This window comes from Tetranychus urticae, chromosome 2, assembly GCF_039701765.1.
Source record: "Tetranychus urticae isolate SD_2017Ah chromosome 2, NJAU_TeUrti_SD_1.0, whole genome shotgun sequence".
NCBI lineage: Eukaryota > Metazoa > Arthropoda > Arachnida > Trombidiformes > Tetranychidae > Tetranychus > Tetranychus urticae.
In genome coordinates this window covers 18,110,820-18,129,345 of record NC_142959.1, presented here as the reverse complement: position 1 = coordinate 18,129,345, position 18,526 = coordinate 18,110,820, and the positions used below count along the sequence as shown (strand labels likewise).

Genomic DNA, 18,526 nt, shown 5'->3' with positions numbered 1-18,526 from the left:
AAGATGAAGGATGCCGAGCAAAAAGTGATCTCTTTATCTTGTCTTTTATTCTTCATCTTTTTCTTCTTACTTCTCTTCATTGATAAGATAACATTTACAAACGTTTTTTTACTTGTCTTTTCATTTTGTTGCTTGTCAACTTGATGATGATGATGATCATCCCTTCCTTCAACCTTTATCTTTCCACTGAATCATGATTATCCCGTGGAATCTGGTAAAGTGAATGAGAATAGCTCTGCATGATGCTATCAAGAATCGTGAAATTAGGATGTGAAAGCCGAGTTTTGTTTAATCCTACTTGTAAGTCTCATTCATTTCTCTCTCTTCATCTTTTTCTCATCCCTTCAGTCTCATTGATGAGAGTCAATGATATTATTGTATCTGTATTTGTATCAAAATACCATTTTGTTGTTTACATCAAGATATGGATTGATCAAGAATGAAAAATCTTTTGCCTCTTCTTCTGGTTGCTTTACCATGATTCATAATCATTTTAATCTTCATTTTGTCCTTTCACCTTTACTTGCACACCTTTTGACATTTGATGATCCATCAGGCAATATCATCATGACTCTAATTTTTTATTGCTTCCCATTTGAAACACACATTTTGCTTCCAAATCAATATCAAGTTTGCAAAAAAAAAGATGAAGATGAAGATTAACTGATATTGGCGCAGTAACAGGCAAATAACAAACTTGACTGATTGTTTTTCAATAACAATATCAAGCCAATAAGCAAAGTGAATGAGGCCATTTAATTTGTTAACAAATCAAATAGTTTAATTTATTTTCATCAACCTTTCTTTTCGTTGATTGCTTTTGATGCCTTTTTACACTCTTTTCAAATGATAACCTCTAATAGTCATTATCATCAATTCATCAACAATTCATCATCGATTCATCAATACAACTTATCACCTTACAAAATTGATTGTTTTACTTTCAAAAAGATACAAAACACTTTAATCACTTTTAACGATAATAAGCACAAAAATATTAAAATAAAATTCGACTGAATCTCTAGATAATTAATCATAATTTCAATCAACATCTTTATCCATTTTGCATCCCACCTCCACTTTATAAGAAAATGCAAGTTGAGAAGAAATGAAAGAAAACTAAATCTCTCCGATTCTCATGGGATATTTAATTTCAGGGCTCATGGAGTCCTATTGGAATGATTAGTAAATCTTGAAATTTAAAGTCTTCCACAAAATGTAACATTAGGTGGACACCCTGTTGAAGGAACATCCGCATTTCCATATTGATTCAGCCAACATTGACTGCTGCCTGCATCTTGCCCTTTACTATTCATTAACATCACCTCAGCATGTTCACCATGTAATTGATGATTCCCAGGTAGAGTCATTTAATGATGCTCATGACTTCTTGTTCTCAACCTCTACTCACTCTCACTTGCTTACTTTATCTTCTGTCTTCTTCTGTCTTCTTCTTTTTTCGTTTTCATGTTGTCACATTAATGATAAATGTTTTGACTTTAATTTCAATTCTTTAAATTCCAGTTTCTTTCTTCAATCTTCAGTTCTTCTTATTTTATCAGATTCAAGAAACTTTCAGATAGATTAGAAATAGATTAGATAAAAATCTAGAATAATCAACAAATTGTCACTTTATTTACTTCTCGTCATCATTATCATCCTCCTCATCTCATCTTTCTCTTCATTTGATTTTTCACTTTTTGTTACATTCATCAATCATCATGATTCCTCCACAATTACTCATTCAATTTCCATCTTTCTCCCAAACTCGATTAGTTAAACTTTTCTCATTAAACGTTGAAACTATTTCAAGAATCATTTCAAGTCCATTTTGTCGTCAGCTTTAAACCTTCAAACGTTAGTGATTGTCAAATTTCGTCTTGATATTTCATTAGATGGAATTAGATAAACTTGACTAATTTTGTTTCATCATTCAATTCAGACTCATGGAACATCATCCTTTTAATCAAGTAAATTACTCAACCTTTTCAATTTATCAATCAATTAGAACACGAAAACGAAACTCAAGCAAATACTCAAAGAAATGATTCAACAAATTAAAAATCGTAAGAATATCATTGTCATGATAAGAAGCAGAAACTAAATTAATTTTGAAATCGCGCAAATCGCAATGTGATTCATTAACCAAACTTGCATATGAAAAACTTGATCAACTTTGAAAGTTTGACAATCTAAATTTTCATTTGACAGCAACTAGACACTTGAAAAGTCTTGACTTAGTTTTTCCTATTTTCCCATTTACCTTGAATTAATCGAAACTATTGATGGAACTAAAAAAGCAGTCAATTGAACAAAATGATTGTCAACTGAAACCTCAACTGTTATTGTGACAAAAATGTAGGTTAACCAAGACAAGACAAGATGAACTCGTGCAGAGCGGTTCAAGTAAACCGAAAAGGATGACAAATGCAATTGAATCTCAAGTGATGCATTTGTTGATATTGCTTTTGCTAGTTTGTTTCACATTTTGTCATTTTGTCTGCAACATCATCATCAATATCGCCATCAATCAGCAAATTTTGCCAAACAAAAAAGCGCTGAAAACAACAACAAAAAAAAGTTAAACCAAAAAACCCATTCAACTTGAAACAACTCATTATCATTATCTGACTGATCAATTTACAAGTTACCAATTATTTTGATTATTTCTGGTTGAAGAGTGAAAAGGTGAAAGTAAGATGCAGCAAAAGAGTAAAGAGGAGAAGAAAAAAAAACTGTCTGTCTGTGTTGATAACAAAAGAGTAAACGTTGATAGTTACAGGTAAATTGTTGAAAAGGGTTATAAAAGGTAAAAGGGTTTACTTGCAAGTAAAAACCTGAAAAGGAGTGATAAGATTGGAAAGAAGAAGTTGTCATTTAAAACAAGTTTCCTATTGTGATCCATTGTAATCTATCCTATCGGTGTTGCCAACCATTTAATTGGCCTTTCATTCATCACTTTTGTCCATCTTTTTTGATTGACCATCATCATCCCTTTTTTGGTTGCCCTTCACTTTTGACCAATTGATATTTAATTTTTGACAAAAAGTCCTCTTCATTGTTACCTGAAGTAATTGAAAAAAAAAAGTGTCTCCCAACCTTTCCATTTACACAAACTGTATCTGGTTCACCTCCTTCTCCTCCTCCTCCTCCCTCTAACCTCCTTTTTAAAGGTGAAATTGAAAAAAATTTAGTTTAGTCTAAAAACTGACAGATGAGCTAGTTTGTGGCTTGTTGCCGACACAACAATAAAAACTTTGAATCTCACTTACATTACCTTGATAACAAGCACAGTTGACCAGTGAGAAAAGGGTAAAGGTTAAAGGGGCCAAAAGTACTGGTTAAAGAGGAAGCTACATGATGATCATTATCAACCTCATCACCACCAGTAGCGAGAAAATTATTTTTTTGTTGTTGTTGATTTGTGTCTTTCTTATGCTTCTGCCTTTACCATTCATCGAAAGGTTAACTTAAAGGTCTTGTCACCACGGCTGTAGTTTTACGGGTTTGGTTGATCCCTTCGTGCTTCAGGCAGAGTTGCTTTTGTGTAAGAGATGAAAAGAGACGACTTTAAAGGTTAGCAAGGAAGAGATGAAGAGAGGGAGATGAGTGGACTCGAGTTGGTTAACTAGGCAAAGAAGGTTGACAATTTAGTCTCCAACCTGGCAAGTCTCATTTTCATCATTATTTACATTTCCATTTGTCATTTACATTACCGTTTTGGTTAACCATTTAACCAATTATTATTCCATTAGATTGTAATTTACTTAATGATTACAAGTTTTGTTTACCTTGTTCAATGATCAACCCTTTCAGGCATCAATTAGCATATCATTTGTGATTAGCAATTGCTCATTTATCCTTCAATTGTTAAAAAGCTTTTTTTTTGGACAAAAGTTTTTTTCTTCTTCTTTAGGCAAACAAAAAGCGCCGAAATGCGACATTAAATATCGTTACTTTCCGTTAATTGAAAATGTCTTTTCGTTTATATTCAATTGTCAATGCAAAATGTAAATGCTTTTGTTGATTCACTTTTTGGTAACTTTTCAAAATGTAAATCAAATGGCCAGAGATGCGAAAGGAAGAATGAAAATGATGAAAACTGTTTTGTCTGATGAACCGTTGAAATGGTTTGATTGGATGATTTGAAATTGATTTTCCTATTTGATTATAAAGAGGCAAAAAGAGGAAGAAAAGTGAAACTTGTAAATATCAATATAATGGGCTTCGGATGTTGAATTAACTTGTTATATTGTTGAGGCTTGTAATTGAGGTTGAAAAGTTGACCAAAGAAGGGAAAAGGATGAAAAATGTATTTATTTATATTTATTAATAAGATGCAAGTTGATTGAGTGAAAACGATGTGAATAGAAAGTCGAGAGTGAACATTTTGGACCACACCGAGCCTTTCACACCGATCTCTTTATGAACCGATGAAACGTGAAAATCGACCTCCCTCTGGGCTCTAGACAAACTCCCTGTTCATCAGCAACCGATGATAATATCAACAGGCAAATGCTTGGCCAACATTATTTTCAATAGACTTTTTCACATCAAATATTGTTATCATTTTCATTATTGATGTTGGAATAAATTTTTGCTCTCTTCTCTCTTCAGATAGTTAACCTTTCTTACCTTTTACTGGGTGGTCCTTTCTTCTTGTTTGCACCTTTTTTCACAATTTACTGTAAAAGAGTGAAGAAGAGAGAAAAAAAGTGTTTCAAAGAAAAGTTATTGATACATAAACATATTTAAATCGATATGATCTTACCCTTGATATTTATATTGTTAACCTATTATAATGCATTTTAACCTTTTATTTACCTTGCATCGTTAATGGGCCAATTTTGGCCTCTAATTTTTGTCCCATTTTTGCATCACTTGAAAATGTTGCCAAAGGAAAGGTTCAAAGTGAACTAGACTTCGAGATTTTTCAGGTTATTGTTGAACTTTGAAAACTGAATAATAATCACTTTGGGTAAAGTTGAATTTATTCAATTTTCATTTTGCCTTTAAAATGGGTTCGATTTCAATTTGCAAAAATATAAGTTTCAAACTCAATGCATCAGCTTATAAAGTATTTCATTAAAAGAGCAATAACTCGATACTTTTAATTGAGTTATTCGATTGAATCGAAACAAAAAAATTGTTCGTTTTTTGGTGCATTTCGATTTCTAAATTACCAGTTTCAATGAACCATGAGCTCATTTTGCAGCATTTCCTCAGCCCTTGCGAACTCGATAATCTGTAAATGATTTCATCCGAAAATGATGTTTTTGGAAAATACCAATTTCCAAGTTAACAATACTATTTGAACATTTGCTGGAAATTTTATCGAAAAAATTGTTATCAAAATTTATTCTTTTCATTATTTGAAATTTTCGTCGAATTGTTGAATTGAATTTCCCGATTCATTTTGATTTGATTCTTGATAAAATGAAAAGTATAATATTTATTGTACATTTGAAGCCAAATTTCAACAGTTTTGCCTCATTAACTCAGTTGATTAGATCATTTAGAGGTGTAAAAATGTTTCGTGTTCGGGTCCTTTTTTTTGATATTTTTTTTATCAAAACACGATAAATTGTCAAATTTATCATGTTAATCATGTTTATTAGCCTTGTATCCTAACAAGAAATATAATGATTTAAGTGGTTATTCATTTCTGGTTGAAAAAAGATTCATTTGTCAATTTTCATACTTTTACCATTCTTGCATTTCACCATTTTCCTGACCATTTTAAACACTTTTCATCTTCATCTTCCTCTTTACCTTCTCTCTTTCACTTGATCGTCATCTCTATTTCGTTTTTAAACGAATTTTAATTGTGAAAAGCCTCTCAAGCCATTTATACCCTTCTTAAAGTAGAAACCTTTTGACAGAAAACCAAATAACTAACCTTCATTTACCTTTTTTTTCAGGTTAAGCCAGAAATTTTTCGGCTTCTCTCCCTCTCTTTCTTCTTCTCTCTTCTTTTCTTGCCTTTTTAGCCTATCTTCATCTTAATATCTTCTTCTTCTTCTGCCATTCTTTTTCTTCTTTTTTTCAACTTTTTCATTGGTTTTCGATGTCCGATAATAATGTGAATACAAGGAGAAACTGAGAAAGGGAGAAATTGATAGAGAAGAGTTGAAGTGTCAATCTTGTCTGAATCCTCTTAGAAACTGGTCGAAGAAGCAAAAGAAAGAAAAGAAATAAAGTAAAATAATTTAACCTTTTTCTTTGACAAAAATTTTTGACATTTTCACTCATAAACACAGGGCAAGTTGAACAAGAGCCACTCAACTATCCACCAACATCTATTGTTAAACTTCTCATAATTTCCTTATTCTTCTGTTTCTCACTGTTTCCTATCTCCCAAGAGAGACCTACTCATAGAAGGAGTTAATCTTCTCCATCCCATAGCAATTTACCTGTAACTTTACCTTTTTCTTTCCTTGGGACAAACTATCATTGCCCCTCATCATCATCATAACCAACGTCAAGAATAACCAGAAGCAGAGCAAAAAAACTAACACAAAACACTCAGAGTTATTTTCATTTTTCCTTCTCTCCCAACTAATCCACTGTATTCACAATATTGTCATCTCTTCCTCTTCTTCCCATCTTCCAACATCTCTCACTCTCTCCTAGTAGTAACAACAAACAAGCAACAACAAAACCTCATAACCATCGATGGTTAATCTAATTAGTTCCACTTAAGAACCTATTTTCAGTCAAATTAGAGCAACTTCTATATGGGGTCATCTTGACCATTTTAACCCATAGACAAGTTCATCTAGTCCATTTATCTCTTCATCTTCCTCCTATCATGACAACATCATCATCAACAAGTACAAACATGAGTGATAACTCATTTCCAATCCATCAAATTGTCTCAATTATTTCCCTTTTCACAATTGCACCAATTAACACTTTAAATTGATCATTCATCATTGAATCAATATTGGATCAAACCAAATCAAAAAAAAAGTGAAAAAAAACTTTCAATGAAATTGAAAATTGATAAATTATTAGCATTTGAAATCATTTTAAAATGGCAAATCTGTTTGCTTACACTTGATCCTCTTTACCTTTTGCAAAACAAAACACACACAAAAACAAATGCAATAATCAAGTTAATCATGTTAATAAGTTTATCATCATCTTATAACTTTGTTTTGTTTCATCTTTAACTTTAACTACTTACAGAGAGCAAGAAAAGGATTTGGAAAGATGTTACAAGATTCTTATAAAAAAGCTTCAACCTTTAAACTCACTGCAAGGTTTGTATCTCTTTACTTTCATCTCTTTTTTTTCTCATCTTGATCGTTTCCCATCAACATCCTTAAAACATCATCATCAGATTACCTTGGTAACAAGTGCCCTACTTTACGGTGTCAATGGCTTGAGCTTAGTCTATCTCTTTATCAGCCTCAACTAATACCTACGAGATCCGCTTAATATTATTTGGGATTCGCGTAATAATATTTTTCAAGGTCACAACTCACTGAATTGGGCTGTTACATCTTCTCACTTCCTTCTCCTCATCATCATCATCTCTCATTCACCTACAAATTTCAAATCTCTTTCTCTCTGTTTACTCGGAAATTGTGGTATAAGAGGCGTGGTAAGACAAGCTTAGCCTTCGTAAGACGCTTGTGATCCTATTGTAAGATCAGTCAAATATCTAATACTCTTTCTCTCTCTCTCTTCATCTTCATCTTCATCTTTCTCACTCTCAACGTCTTGTAACAATTTTAAGATGAGGATAAGTGTTCCAAAGACCCTGATTATTCTCGCATATCTCTCGTATTATTATGTTTCTCCCTCTCTATGTGTTTAAAGGCATTCACTCTTTCGTTGGAATTATCAAACGTTTTAAAAGTTACTTGTTACTTTGCAATCAACAATTACTAATCTAGTGTATTAAAGGATAATCTTGCAAAAGTTGATTCTAATCCTGCGTTTATTTAGTTTATTATTATATATCCAACAAACACAGACGCACACTTAATAGTCTAAATGATTATAATATTAACTGTATATAAATATGTTTATATCCACTTTCATTGTCAGTTGACAGTTGTAACGCTTTCATTCAACTCTTTAATATTTTTAAGGTTTTTTCCATGAAATTTTGTTCATTTTTTCTTGTTTTTGCCATTTTAGTTTTTCCATGCATTTTAGGTGCAAAAAATTGTTCAATTCAATTGGTTGACTGCAATACCAATAGTAAACTTGATTTTATGCTAACATTTCAATTTACCTGGCTAATGGTTTGTGAACAAGTTTTACCAGATTTAGAGGGTTGACTCAATGTGAACCGGTTAACTTGAATCTCAATATTCATCAGGTTATTTTGCATTATTTTTGTAGCAACAAATTGATAACATTTGCAAGTTTATTGTTCAAAGGATCATTGGTTTGAATTGTGATTTGTGTTTATTCCGATTCAATGGTCAGAGTTGAACATTCAACTTGAATGATTGAAAGTTTAGCAACTTATCATGCAACTCTACTGAATTCAATAATTAGTCGTTGATTTAGCTGAATGTTAACAGTTAGTGTTATCTATTTTTTCACCTGTAAATCCAATTGAATGATTGAAAAAGATGGCAACGGATGTTAATAGCTGATTTAACGCAGCTATTATTGTATATAATATCATTTTTAGGTGAATCATTGAGTGTTTATACTTTGTTGTTACAATTATTTGTGTGTGTGACTGTGACCATTTGCCGTTGATATAATAGTGAATGATGAGGGGAAAAGGAAATGATTGGAGTTAAAGTTACATGGTATAAAAAAAGACACTTGACAATGGAGATTGAAAACTTGTATTCATTGAGCATCATCATCATCATCATCACATAAATGTCAATAGATGTTTGTGTATTTATGAAGGCGAAAGAGGGAGACGAAGGAGTATAAAAAGAAAGGAAAATTGGTTACTTCATGCTTCCTGGCTTTCAGAAGATAAGAAGATTATATTGGAAGAAAATTTGGTGCGAGAAGAAAAAAGAAGAAGAAGAAGAAGGAAAATAAAAGATGAGAAGGAAGAAGAAGATTTTTCTTGTTTCTTCTCATTGTACATTATTCTTACCTGATATAACTATTTCATTGGAAAAGCCTGGTTACAATTGAAATGGTGAAGAAAAGCGAAGGGAAGAAACAAAAAAAAAGAAACAAAAAAAGGAACAGAAAATGATGAAGAAGATGAGGATGAAGATGAAGATGAAATAAAGTGAAGCATCAAGTAATCAAATGCATTTAAAGGAAGAACTGGAAAAGGACGAAAAAAGATGAAACATTGAAGGCAAATAATGAGATGAACAAGAAATGAGAAAGATTATTGTCTTTTCTTGTTCCTCCCAATCATCATCATGATAATCACCATTGACATGATGACACTGAAAGAAGAAGACGTTTGATTGTGAAGAAGAAAAAAATTGAATGTTAACCCAAAATTGACTAATTGCAAGTTTTGCCCAAATGTTGATGAGCAAACAAAATGTCTGTTTGTCAAAAGACGTTCAATGTTGATTTTTTTACGTTTTTCTCGTTCTTGGTCAATGCATTAAACGGCACAAAAGCAACAAAGCAAACTGGCAAAGTTAATGTGACATTGCATTAAGGTTTTGCAATAAAAGCTTACCTTTTCCTTGCTTCTGCTGCTGTTGCACTTTTTGCCTTTTTGCATGTTTCACTGCCTTAGGCAATGATACCACCTGAAACTTTGCTGCTTCTGCTTCTTGCCATTGCTACCATCTCACCCTGACTAAGTAAACAAAATATCAGTGTCACTCACTCTTCTCACTCCCTTTTACCTCCTCCATTTAACATGATATGGTATACAGAGAGAGAGAGAAAGAGAAAGACACAAAAACCTTTTCATGTATTTTATTATTTTCATCATTTGTTATTTGATTGCATTTGCTCAACATTTTCACTGGCAAATGTAAACAAAATGTCAACGGTTGACTCTGAGTAAACCTTGTTATCAAAGTTACAGCACAAGGAAAAAGGCTTTGCCATTGTTTCCTTATCACCAGCCAACCATCAAAATGGTTTCCCTGAAAAGTGCATCACTTGAATATTATCTCAATTGAACAGTCAATTTCCATGTAAAACTTGCAAAACTAGAGCCGAAAAAAAGTTGAATGAAAAATTGAAAAATGTTTCTCATTACAGTTTCAATTTTTCATTTCAATTTTTGGTGAAACAAGAAAAAAAAAGTTTTTCATCTTTTCCAACCTTTCCAATTTGCAATCTTTTACTTTTGATAATTGCATGTTTGCATAAGTTGGCATAACTTGACTATTGATTTGTGAAGGAGGAAGACAGCTCATTAGGTGGGCATGAAAGGCAACAGTGAGAGTGATGAGTGAGAAACTTTATAGAGAGAGAGAAGAGGAAAGGAGGGAAAAGAGGGTGGAAAGTAATACAGCCTATCAGGATGGAGCAAGTATACGCCTAATGGAGCCTATATATCACCTAGAACTGATCCTATATAAAGTGATGCGAAAAGATGAAGATGCAGTTTTCCCTTGAGGAATGGAGAGAAACAGAGTAACTGGAAGAGAGAGAGAGAAGATGGTCATAATTGCTGCTTTTTGGCTTTTTTTTCTTCTCTAGTTATTTTGTTGCTCCACTCCATGAACGATGATGATAATGATGATGAGAAACTCCTATAGAAGTGAATCAACTACAAGAATCAATGATACCTGAAGGATGCAGTCAAGAATTGAAGATAAATGAGAAAAAAAGGAGAAAAAAATGATGATAAATACAATTATCTATACAATCTTTTTCTGTGTTGTTTCTTCTTCTTTTTTCTGCTCTCTTTTTGCTTTCTTTCCGATTCCTTTTTTTTCACCCAAAAAGTGCATCAACAGAATCAAAATAGACAGGGAGTGAAAAAATGATGATCAACATTGAATGTTTTTTTTCGCTTTTTTCTCCTTTTTCGTTTTCTCTTGTAAAAACCAAATCTTCTTTGCTTTTCAACTTGACTGAGTTACATTTTATAAGGTTTACTTGCATCTTCTTCTTGCATCTTTTTCTCATCATCTCTTCTTCCTGCTCATCTTTGTCATCTTTTTTTTGTCATCTTCTTTCTTCTTCTTCTCTTGCAAAATGATGTTATTCTTAGTTAAATAAATATCCTGAAGCAGAGTTGAAACAAATCTAAAAAAAGGCCAATGTTGTTATTGTTTGATAATGTTGATTGTTGTTGTTATTGTATCAGTTGAAGTTATTCATTTGATTTTGTTTTGCTCGCTTTTTTGCTTTTATATCTCACTCTTATGCCATGAAAATAACGGAAAATGTGAAAAAAGTTTTACCTCAAAAATGACTCCAGGCTTGAATTGGTTCAATTGAAAGGCAAACAAGAAACAAATATTTTCACTTTTACTGTCAACATGATTATGCTTCACTTTTGGGTGACTTTTTGTTTCATTGTTGTACTCATTGTGTTCTCACCTCTTAATACAAAGTTAAGTCTAATCCTGGATCTGAGCAATAACAAAAGCAAACTTGAGTCAACTAAAATTCCCATCAGTTTATTCATTGATACCAAACAGTTAACCAGAAAAAAGAAGAAAATCTCCATTCATTTCACACTTAGAATGAATTTTGACAAAAAAATGTTCAAAACATGAACAAAAACTCATTTAAATGCATCTTTTCAATTAGACAAAAAAAAATCAAACGAAAATTCAATATCAATCGGTCAGCTCACCATTAAAGTAGATGAGATTAAAGTGTTAATTTTTCATTCTAACCATTCTTCAGCATCACATGAAAATTCAATAGAAGGTTCAACTTTTTCAAACGAACCAAGTTTTACAAAATCATGAAGCTTCTGAAATTATCCAATTCATTTAATTAATTGAAAAAAACATCATTCGACTTTTTCGTCTCAATCAAAATTAGATGTTTCTAGCTGAACATTATTAATCAAGTTTCACGAGCTAATCAAGTTTCAAGTTCTAAATTCGTCATTTTGAGATTGAGATTTGTAGTCGCAATTGATTCTTAATGAATGTTCATTTTCAGAAATCTATGTTTTTGATCCCAACTATGAAAATCCTTATAAAGCGTGAATCGTTGAAACTCACAAAAAGTTATATTTGTGAACAAACTATTGAAATGTTTTGTAAAATCAAGTTTTTGTATAAAACGATTTTTGCCTCAAATTAACCAAAAAATACCAGAAATTGAAAAGTCGCAAGAAAATGAAACCTTTTGCATTCAGCTTAAATTTTGAGAAATCGTTGGTTTCTCTATTAAACTGTTCATTTTTTTTGTATCTGCATCAAAGCGGACCACTTTGACCTGGACAAGCTAATAAATTTGCCTCTCAATGAAACATAAATTATCTTGTTGTTCACTCGATTATTGTTTAAAATGATTGTTATCATGTTACCTGAACGATAAAGAGGGTAAACTTGAATGTTACCTTGAACGCGCACTAAAAATAATATTAATCAAAAATGAAATGGCATTTAACTTTTGTTACTTACAATTTGCTTTTCCGATTATCATGTTTACAATATTGCAGCAACATTTCAATTGACCAACTGAACGTGCTTTTCTACACTCTGAAACTCTATTTACACGAGCAAATGTAAAACATTATTCAAAACAGTTTGCGATTCAAATGTTACCTAAACAAGGTTTGGTAAACAGTTTCACCTTGCCTGGTGAAGAGAGAAGTAGAAATAAAAAGAAGAAGAAGGAAAAACAAAGTTAATTGTTTACCTTTTCAATTTCATTTTCACTTACCTTTATTTGATTTTTCGGTCAATATCATTTCATATTCAATCACATCTTGAAACTTTGCCAACTTTATTTCACCTCATTTCACACTTTTCCAACCTTCTGATTGAGATGTTTATTTCAATCTTTTCTTGTTCTTCTTCTTTTTCTCTTCATCTTCCAATAAAGTGTTTTTTTATCCTCATAAAATTTCATTTTGTTATAATTCATATACAAGAAGAAGAAGAAAAGAAAAACTTTGAACGAACAAGAAAAAAAAGTAAAAATTGTTTGAAAGCAAATATAATAATGATAATAAAAAGCATCTTTTTTTATTTATCTTTGTATGGTGAAGGTCACTCTGAATCTTTTGTGATTCCTTAATTTCACTCTGCCTTCCTTACCTTATCATCTCATCTTGATCATCATCTTTTTTTTATATTATAGGCTTAATCTTGATTCACTACTTTTTATGACATTTACAATTTTTTACAATCAACTTAACCTTTTCTTGCTTCTTTTTTTTGGCTGTTCCATGTTTATACAGATTGGGAAAAGACGGATGCTCAAAGGGAAACGGAGAAATTGTTGCTCGAAAAGTTGCTTCGAATTGTTGAGAAACGAAATGAACTGGTTCATCATTTGGACACTGAAGAGCAAGCGTAAGTAGATCAACTTTTTTGACCATTTTGGCGTAATCACGAGTGGACAAATGGTCGGATTAAACTTGAAAATCTTGCAAAACTGGGAAAAGTGCGAGTAAAAGGAAAATTGAAAAAATATTTCGAAACTCGACTTTTCTAATTTCATTTTCATGTAAATTTGAAAAAATTCCTGAATCTTTAGCGTTTCTTTTGCGTATAATAATTGATGCGATTTTTGTCTTTGACTGATCAAGTTTATAGTTTGAATAGCTTGAAGTGTTTCAATCGAAGACGAATTTTTTTTAAATTTTGTGGAAAAGTTGAGATTTTTCTTGCAATTGATCAAGATCGGGTTCTATTGGGTTTTGAACGATTTTTAAGGTTTAATGCACCCGTTTGTCCACTCGTCATTAGCCCATGTTAATTACGGACATTACACAGTATCGGATTGGTAAGGAGAAGCAAAAAAGTATCGCCTGAAAAGGTTTTATTTGAACAACGTGTAAATATTTAACATTTAATCTCTCTTAAACCGATGATAACTGGATTAAAGTGTTGAGTGTGTTTGTATGTGTATCTTTGGTACCATTGAATGGATACCAGCAAACTGTTACAAGTATTGATGAATGTCAGTATCATGTTTGGCCAGGTCAGTTGCATTTTGACACTTTTTTTGGCTGGTTAAACCAATTGATTTCTATGAGCGTGTATACATTGCTTTTGCACAATTAAATGGTTAGTTTAGTCTGACAAGACCATATCTAATAAACAAACTTTCAACTTATCGCTACATAATCATTGAAGATCACCATTAATGATAACTTGAACCAAGGCAACAAGCTTAACCTAACCTAATACTACTAACCCAACTTACAGTAAACCCTATTTAAACCAAGTTTAAACAAAATCGACAATTTACAATGAAATGCAAACTAATACTTTTATTTACTTAAAACAAAAATCAGGTTCAAACAATCAATAATCACTAATCATTAACCATTGCAATTCGGGTCCGTTAAGCACCAAGAAATGCCAAAAAAATCAAAATAAGAAATGTTCAGATGAAACAAGTAATCAGATTGAAATGGCAAGACTTATAGCAGCATTTGGATCGATGAATGTTTTTGTCACCAATAATGCAAAATAGTAAAGAAGCTCGAAGAGATTCAATTTAGTCTCAAAACTCGAAAAAAAATTGCATCAATCTTTAGGTAAAAATGTCAATTCAATAGAATTTTTTTGCAAAATTCGACTTTGAGTTGAGTGAAAATGTCAATGTTTTACTGTTGACTTGCATTTTCAGGAATCGAAAGCAAAGCAACATTTAAAGCACAAGTAAAGATATCAAAGTTTGACTCTTGCTTTTCATTCAATTTGATGGGTTTAACATTTTGCGCTTTTGATGACCGCTTCGGGAGTCCCCCTGTTAATGTTCAACTTGCATGTTCAGTAAATGCATTATCCAATATATTACATGTAAACTTGATTGAGGTTCTTTCTCATGAGTCTACTTCTTACTTTGCTTTTATTTTTGCTGCTTACTTGTGAGTCTCTTGTTTTGCTTGTTCCCTTGTCTACCAAGCTTGTCTCTCAACATGAATGAAGACATGTAAAATAAGGATTACTCGTGACATACCTTGTCAAATCTTCCATCATATTTATCTCTACCTTGATAAAAGGTAAAAAATGAAGTAAAATGAAGACAGTCAAGATATTTGTATTTTACAGCTTGTTGACCGTGATGTGGTTACCCTTGTTCGTATTGATGTTTCATGATGTTGCCTTGTTCCAAGTCATCTTGTCTCTTGAAGTTGCTTTAAATGTCATTGCTCGTCAATCGTCTTCAACAACATCCCGTTGATATACATACTTTCCTCTCTCGCCATCTTTCCTTTTCTTTTCCTCCTCACATTTCCTTATCCAGCATCCTGTGAAATCCTACACCCACTTCATGTTTCAGCTTATAAAAAATATTCAATATGAAAAAATACTTTTTTTTCATAACTCATCTTTTCTCTCTCTCTCTTCTCGTCATCTTCATGCTTTTTTCATCATTTTACTCCTACTTTTTTGGCTTTTCTTGCCAGTTTGCCCTTCATCAAATGAAACTCATGTTCTAGCATGTTCTAGTTGTAACTGAAACGTGAACATGAACAATTATCGAGAAAATAGTTGAAGCAATTTTCACTTGCCAATCGTTTACAGTTACAAGATTTGAAGGATGAAAATAAAGTGTGACAACAATAAATTTAGATCAAGATGATGATGACATGAACAATGCTGTCAACTTGCGTATTTACCCTTAGAATCACATTTCAATTCAATCATACGCTTCATTTCCTGCAACAATTTGACTGTGACAATTCAACTAAACATTGGTTCAACCAATTTGTCCATGTTAATGATTAAGTGAAATCAACTCTTCTCATCAAGTAACAAACAAGGCAAAACATTTCAATCAATACAAAATAAACTGATGCATTTTACATGTTTACTTAAGGCATTTCAAGGTAAATTAAATGTCCATCAGAATCAAATTAGTCTAACACTTTCCCAACAACAAAATAGCAATAATTTCAACTTCGAATTCAGGCTTCGATTGAAAATGAATTGACGCGATAACTCGAGTTATCAGCATCAAATCAGTTTCAAAACTTTTACATTTTTACAAATTTCTGTTGCAATAATAATACAATTGATTTCAATCTTTGCTCTTTTACAAAAGTAATCAATGTCTCGTTGCGATTTCTGGTCAACCAAAGACTAGAATTTTTTCGATGTCGGTTGCATTGAAGTCAAATGTTACCAGAAATGTTACCAGGTAAAAGATTGTCATTCATGATTACCATTGAACTGCTTATTGCCACTTTTGCACCGAGAAAAAAAACGAATAAAAAAGCTACTCGAAAGTAAAAAGTTGCCTTGTTTATGGGATGATGATGATATTGGATGATGAGGATGATGGTGAAGGAAATAGAAGATTAATATAAAGAAAAATAAGGTATTCATGTTGAATAGAGTCAATTGTGGAAGAGAAAAGAGAATGAAAAGAAATGTGAAAAAGGAGAAAAAAAGGGATGGAGAAGATGATGATGATGAAGAAAAGGAGAAAGCGTATATCAGGATTAAAGGGCAGGAAATGAATTGATTGTTGCTTCTCTTTTTCACTGGATATGCAGACTTGTCTTCATCTTTTCCCCCTTCATCATCTTTTTTACATCATTCAGCTCTAATCATCATCATCATCATCAACGGAGAGATATTTTTATCTCAACCTTTCCAGGCGAATGCAAGTATATTGTCTCTTCCCTAAATTAAGGAATCTTCCCTTTCCAGTTTCACTCACTTGCTCTTATAGATTTATCTAAATTTACTTGTATCGTTATTAGAACCATTAACCAGGGTAAAATTCATTTCATGTATTATACTTATTCATTTGAAATGATTGAATCTTGTTCCATTTTTTTTCTCTCTCCTTTATTATCGAACCAAACTTTTGCCAAAATGATTCCCAAAATATTGACTATTGATGTTGTTTATCAACATTGAGTCAACTTTTGATGATCAACTTTGTATTGATTTTTTTCTTCTTTTTTCATAGAAACATTCAACTTCTGAATTTGGAGAAAAATGAAGTTACTTTTTATCTGTTTCGAATGAAAATTACAAAAAGTTTTCTTTTGTTTTCATTTTCTTCTCAAATCCCATTTCAAAATTATATCAAATGAAAAAGGTAAAGGATGATGAAGATGATGAACAGAAAAGGTTGAAATGCCAATTAAAGTGTTGACGATATCAATGGTTTTGTAGAAGCTTAGCTTAAATTGAAACTTTTTCAAACTGTATCTTTAACCCCTTCAATATTTTATCAGAACAACTCTTTCTTTTACTCAACACTTATCAGGAAAAAGAGGGAAAATAAGCGGATTTTGACCTTGATCATTTTCACTCGTCTTTACTTAAGCACATAACTTGCAAGCCTGAAAATGAAATTAATTTCAAACAGAATGAATCAGCTTGCAAAACTGAGCCTCATGGAGTTTCCATTTTTCATCGTTCTGTTATCCTTCAAATATTTTCATCTCATGTTGAAAACAAAACCAAGAACGATGTTTTAGGTTGAGTAGAAATTCAATTCCGAGAATTCGCTTTCCTAGAACGCTAAAGCTTCAAAACTCTTCTTAAGCTAAAGACAAATTGATGTGTGTTTTCAACACGTTTTATGATGCAAGGTTAAACGTCGAGAAAGTCGAGAAAATTTGCGACTTTTGATGAAATTTCCAATTTGTTTACATTTACAGTTTATACAATTGAGTTGGATAATCTTAAGATTCTTAGAGCTTAAACTCTGAACTTTTCACAATAATAATGCAAAATAACTCGACGACTTTTCAAAATTATCCTTTTATCCAATCAACCTGAACCTTTTGTCTTAAACTGATCAATTTTGTCACCTTTTTCATCTAACCGTTTAAGCTTTGATAAACTTTTTGTCACAACAATAATGCAAAATAATCGGATGATGCTTAAGTCGGCTAATGTTTAAAATACATAAACGGGATAAAAAGGCAACTCTAACCATAGAGAAAAAATAATCGGCCAATGTTCGTTCACTTCTTGTTTTGCCTTTTTCGTTACTTGTTACTATCTTGTTCATCTTGATGTTTCTCATTTTATCACTGATGAGTAAGATGACACCTCAAGTGTGTCACTAAAGTCATTCAAGTCTCCTGGCAAATCAACGTGATTACTGTTAAGTGGTGAAAGTACAACTTGACCGGAAACCCTGATCAACTGTTTAAGTGCAAACCAGTCAAGGGCATCACAATCAACATTATTTTTGTTTTTTTGCTGCTTCCAAATGAAACATTTTACTTTTGACTTTATTTTGCTACTAAAGATGATGCTGATGAATCGTGAAAGTTGAACCTTAACAGTAAAAACAAACAGAAACTTTTTTTCCTCTGTTTGCAAAGTTTGCTCATTTGTTGTTTTTATTTGCTGTTGACTTTTTTGCCAATGAATGCATGAATGTCATGAAAATGGATGAAACAAAATGTAGCATTATTGAAACTTGCCTTGCATTTGACAGTTTTACATGAATAAAAATCTCTATCACTGTTAATCTTTGAATTATT

General features: G+C 31.9%; 1 protein-coding gene across 10 annotated transcripts in view; it reads left to right on the top strand.

The window, feature by feature from the left end:
* LOC107366771 (Eps15 homology domain containing protein-binding protein 1) overlaps window positions 1-18,526 on the top strand; it is a 54,373-nt gene that overhangs the window by 10,264 nt on the left and 25,583 nt on the right. For 3 of the 10 annotated variants that reach the window (XM_089268508.1, XM_015934404.3, XM_015934407.3), the window contains exons 7-8: window positions 7,192-7,265; window positions 13,292-13,406. In XM_089268508.1, coding sequence (XP_089124634.1) covers window positions 7,192-7,265; window positions 13,292-13,406 — 189 coding nt within the window. Of the gene's footprint in view, window positions 1-5,921; window positions 6,200-7,191; window positions 7,266-7,345; window positions 7,459-7,744; window positions 7,935-13,291; window positions 13,407-13,802; window positions 14,173-18,526 lie in introns of those variants that run through there. The other 7 variants (XM_089268511.1, XM_089268513.1, XR_016199362.1 and 4 more) reach the window with 6 other exon arrangements.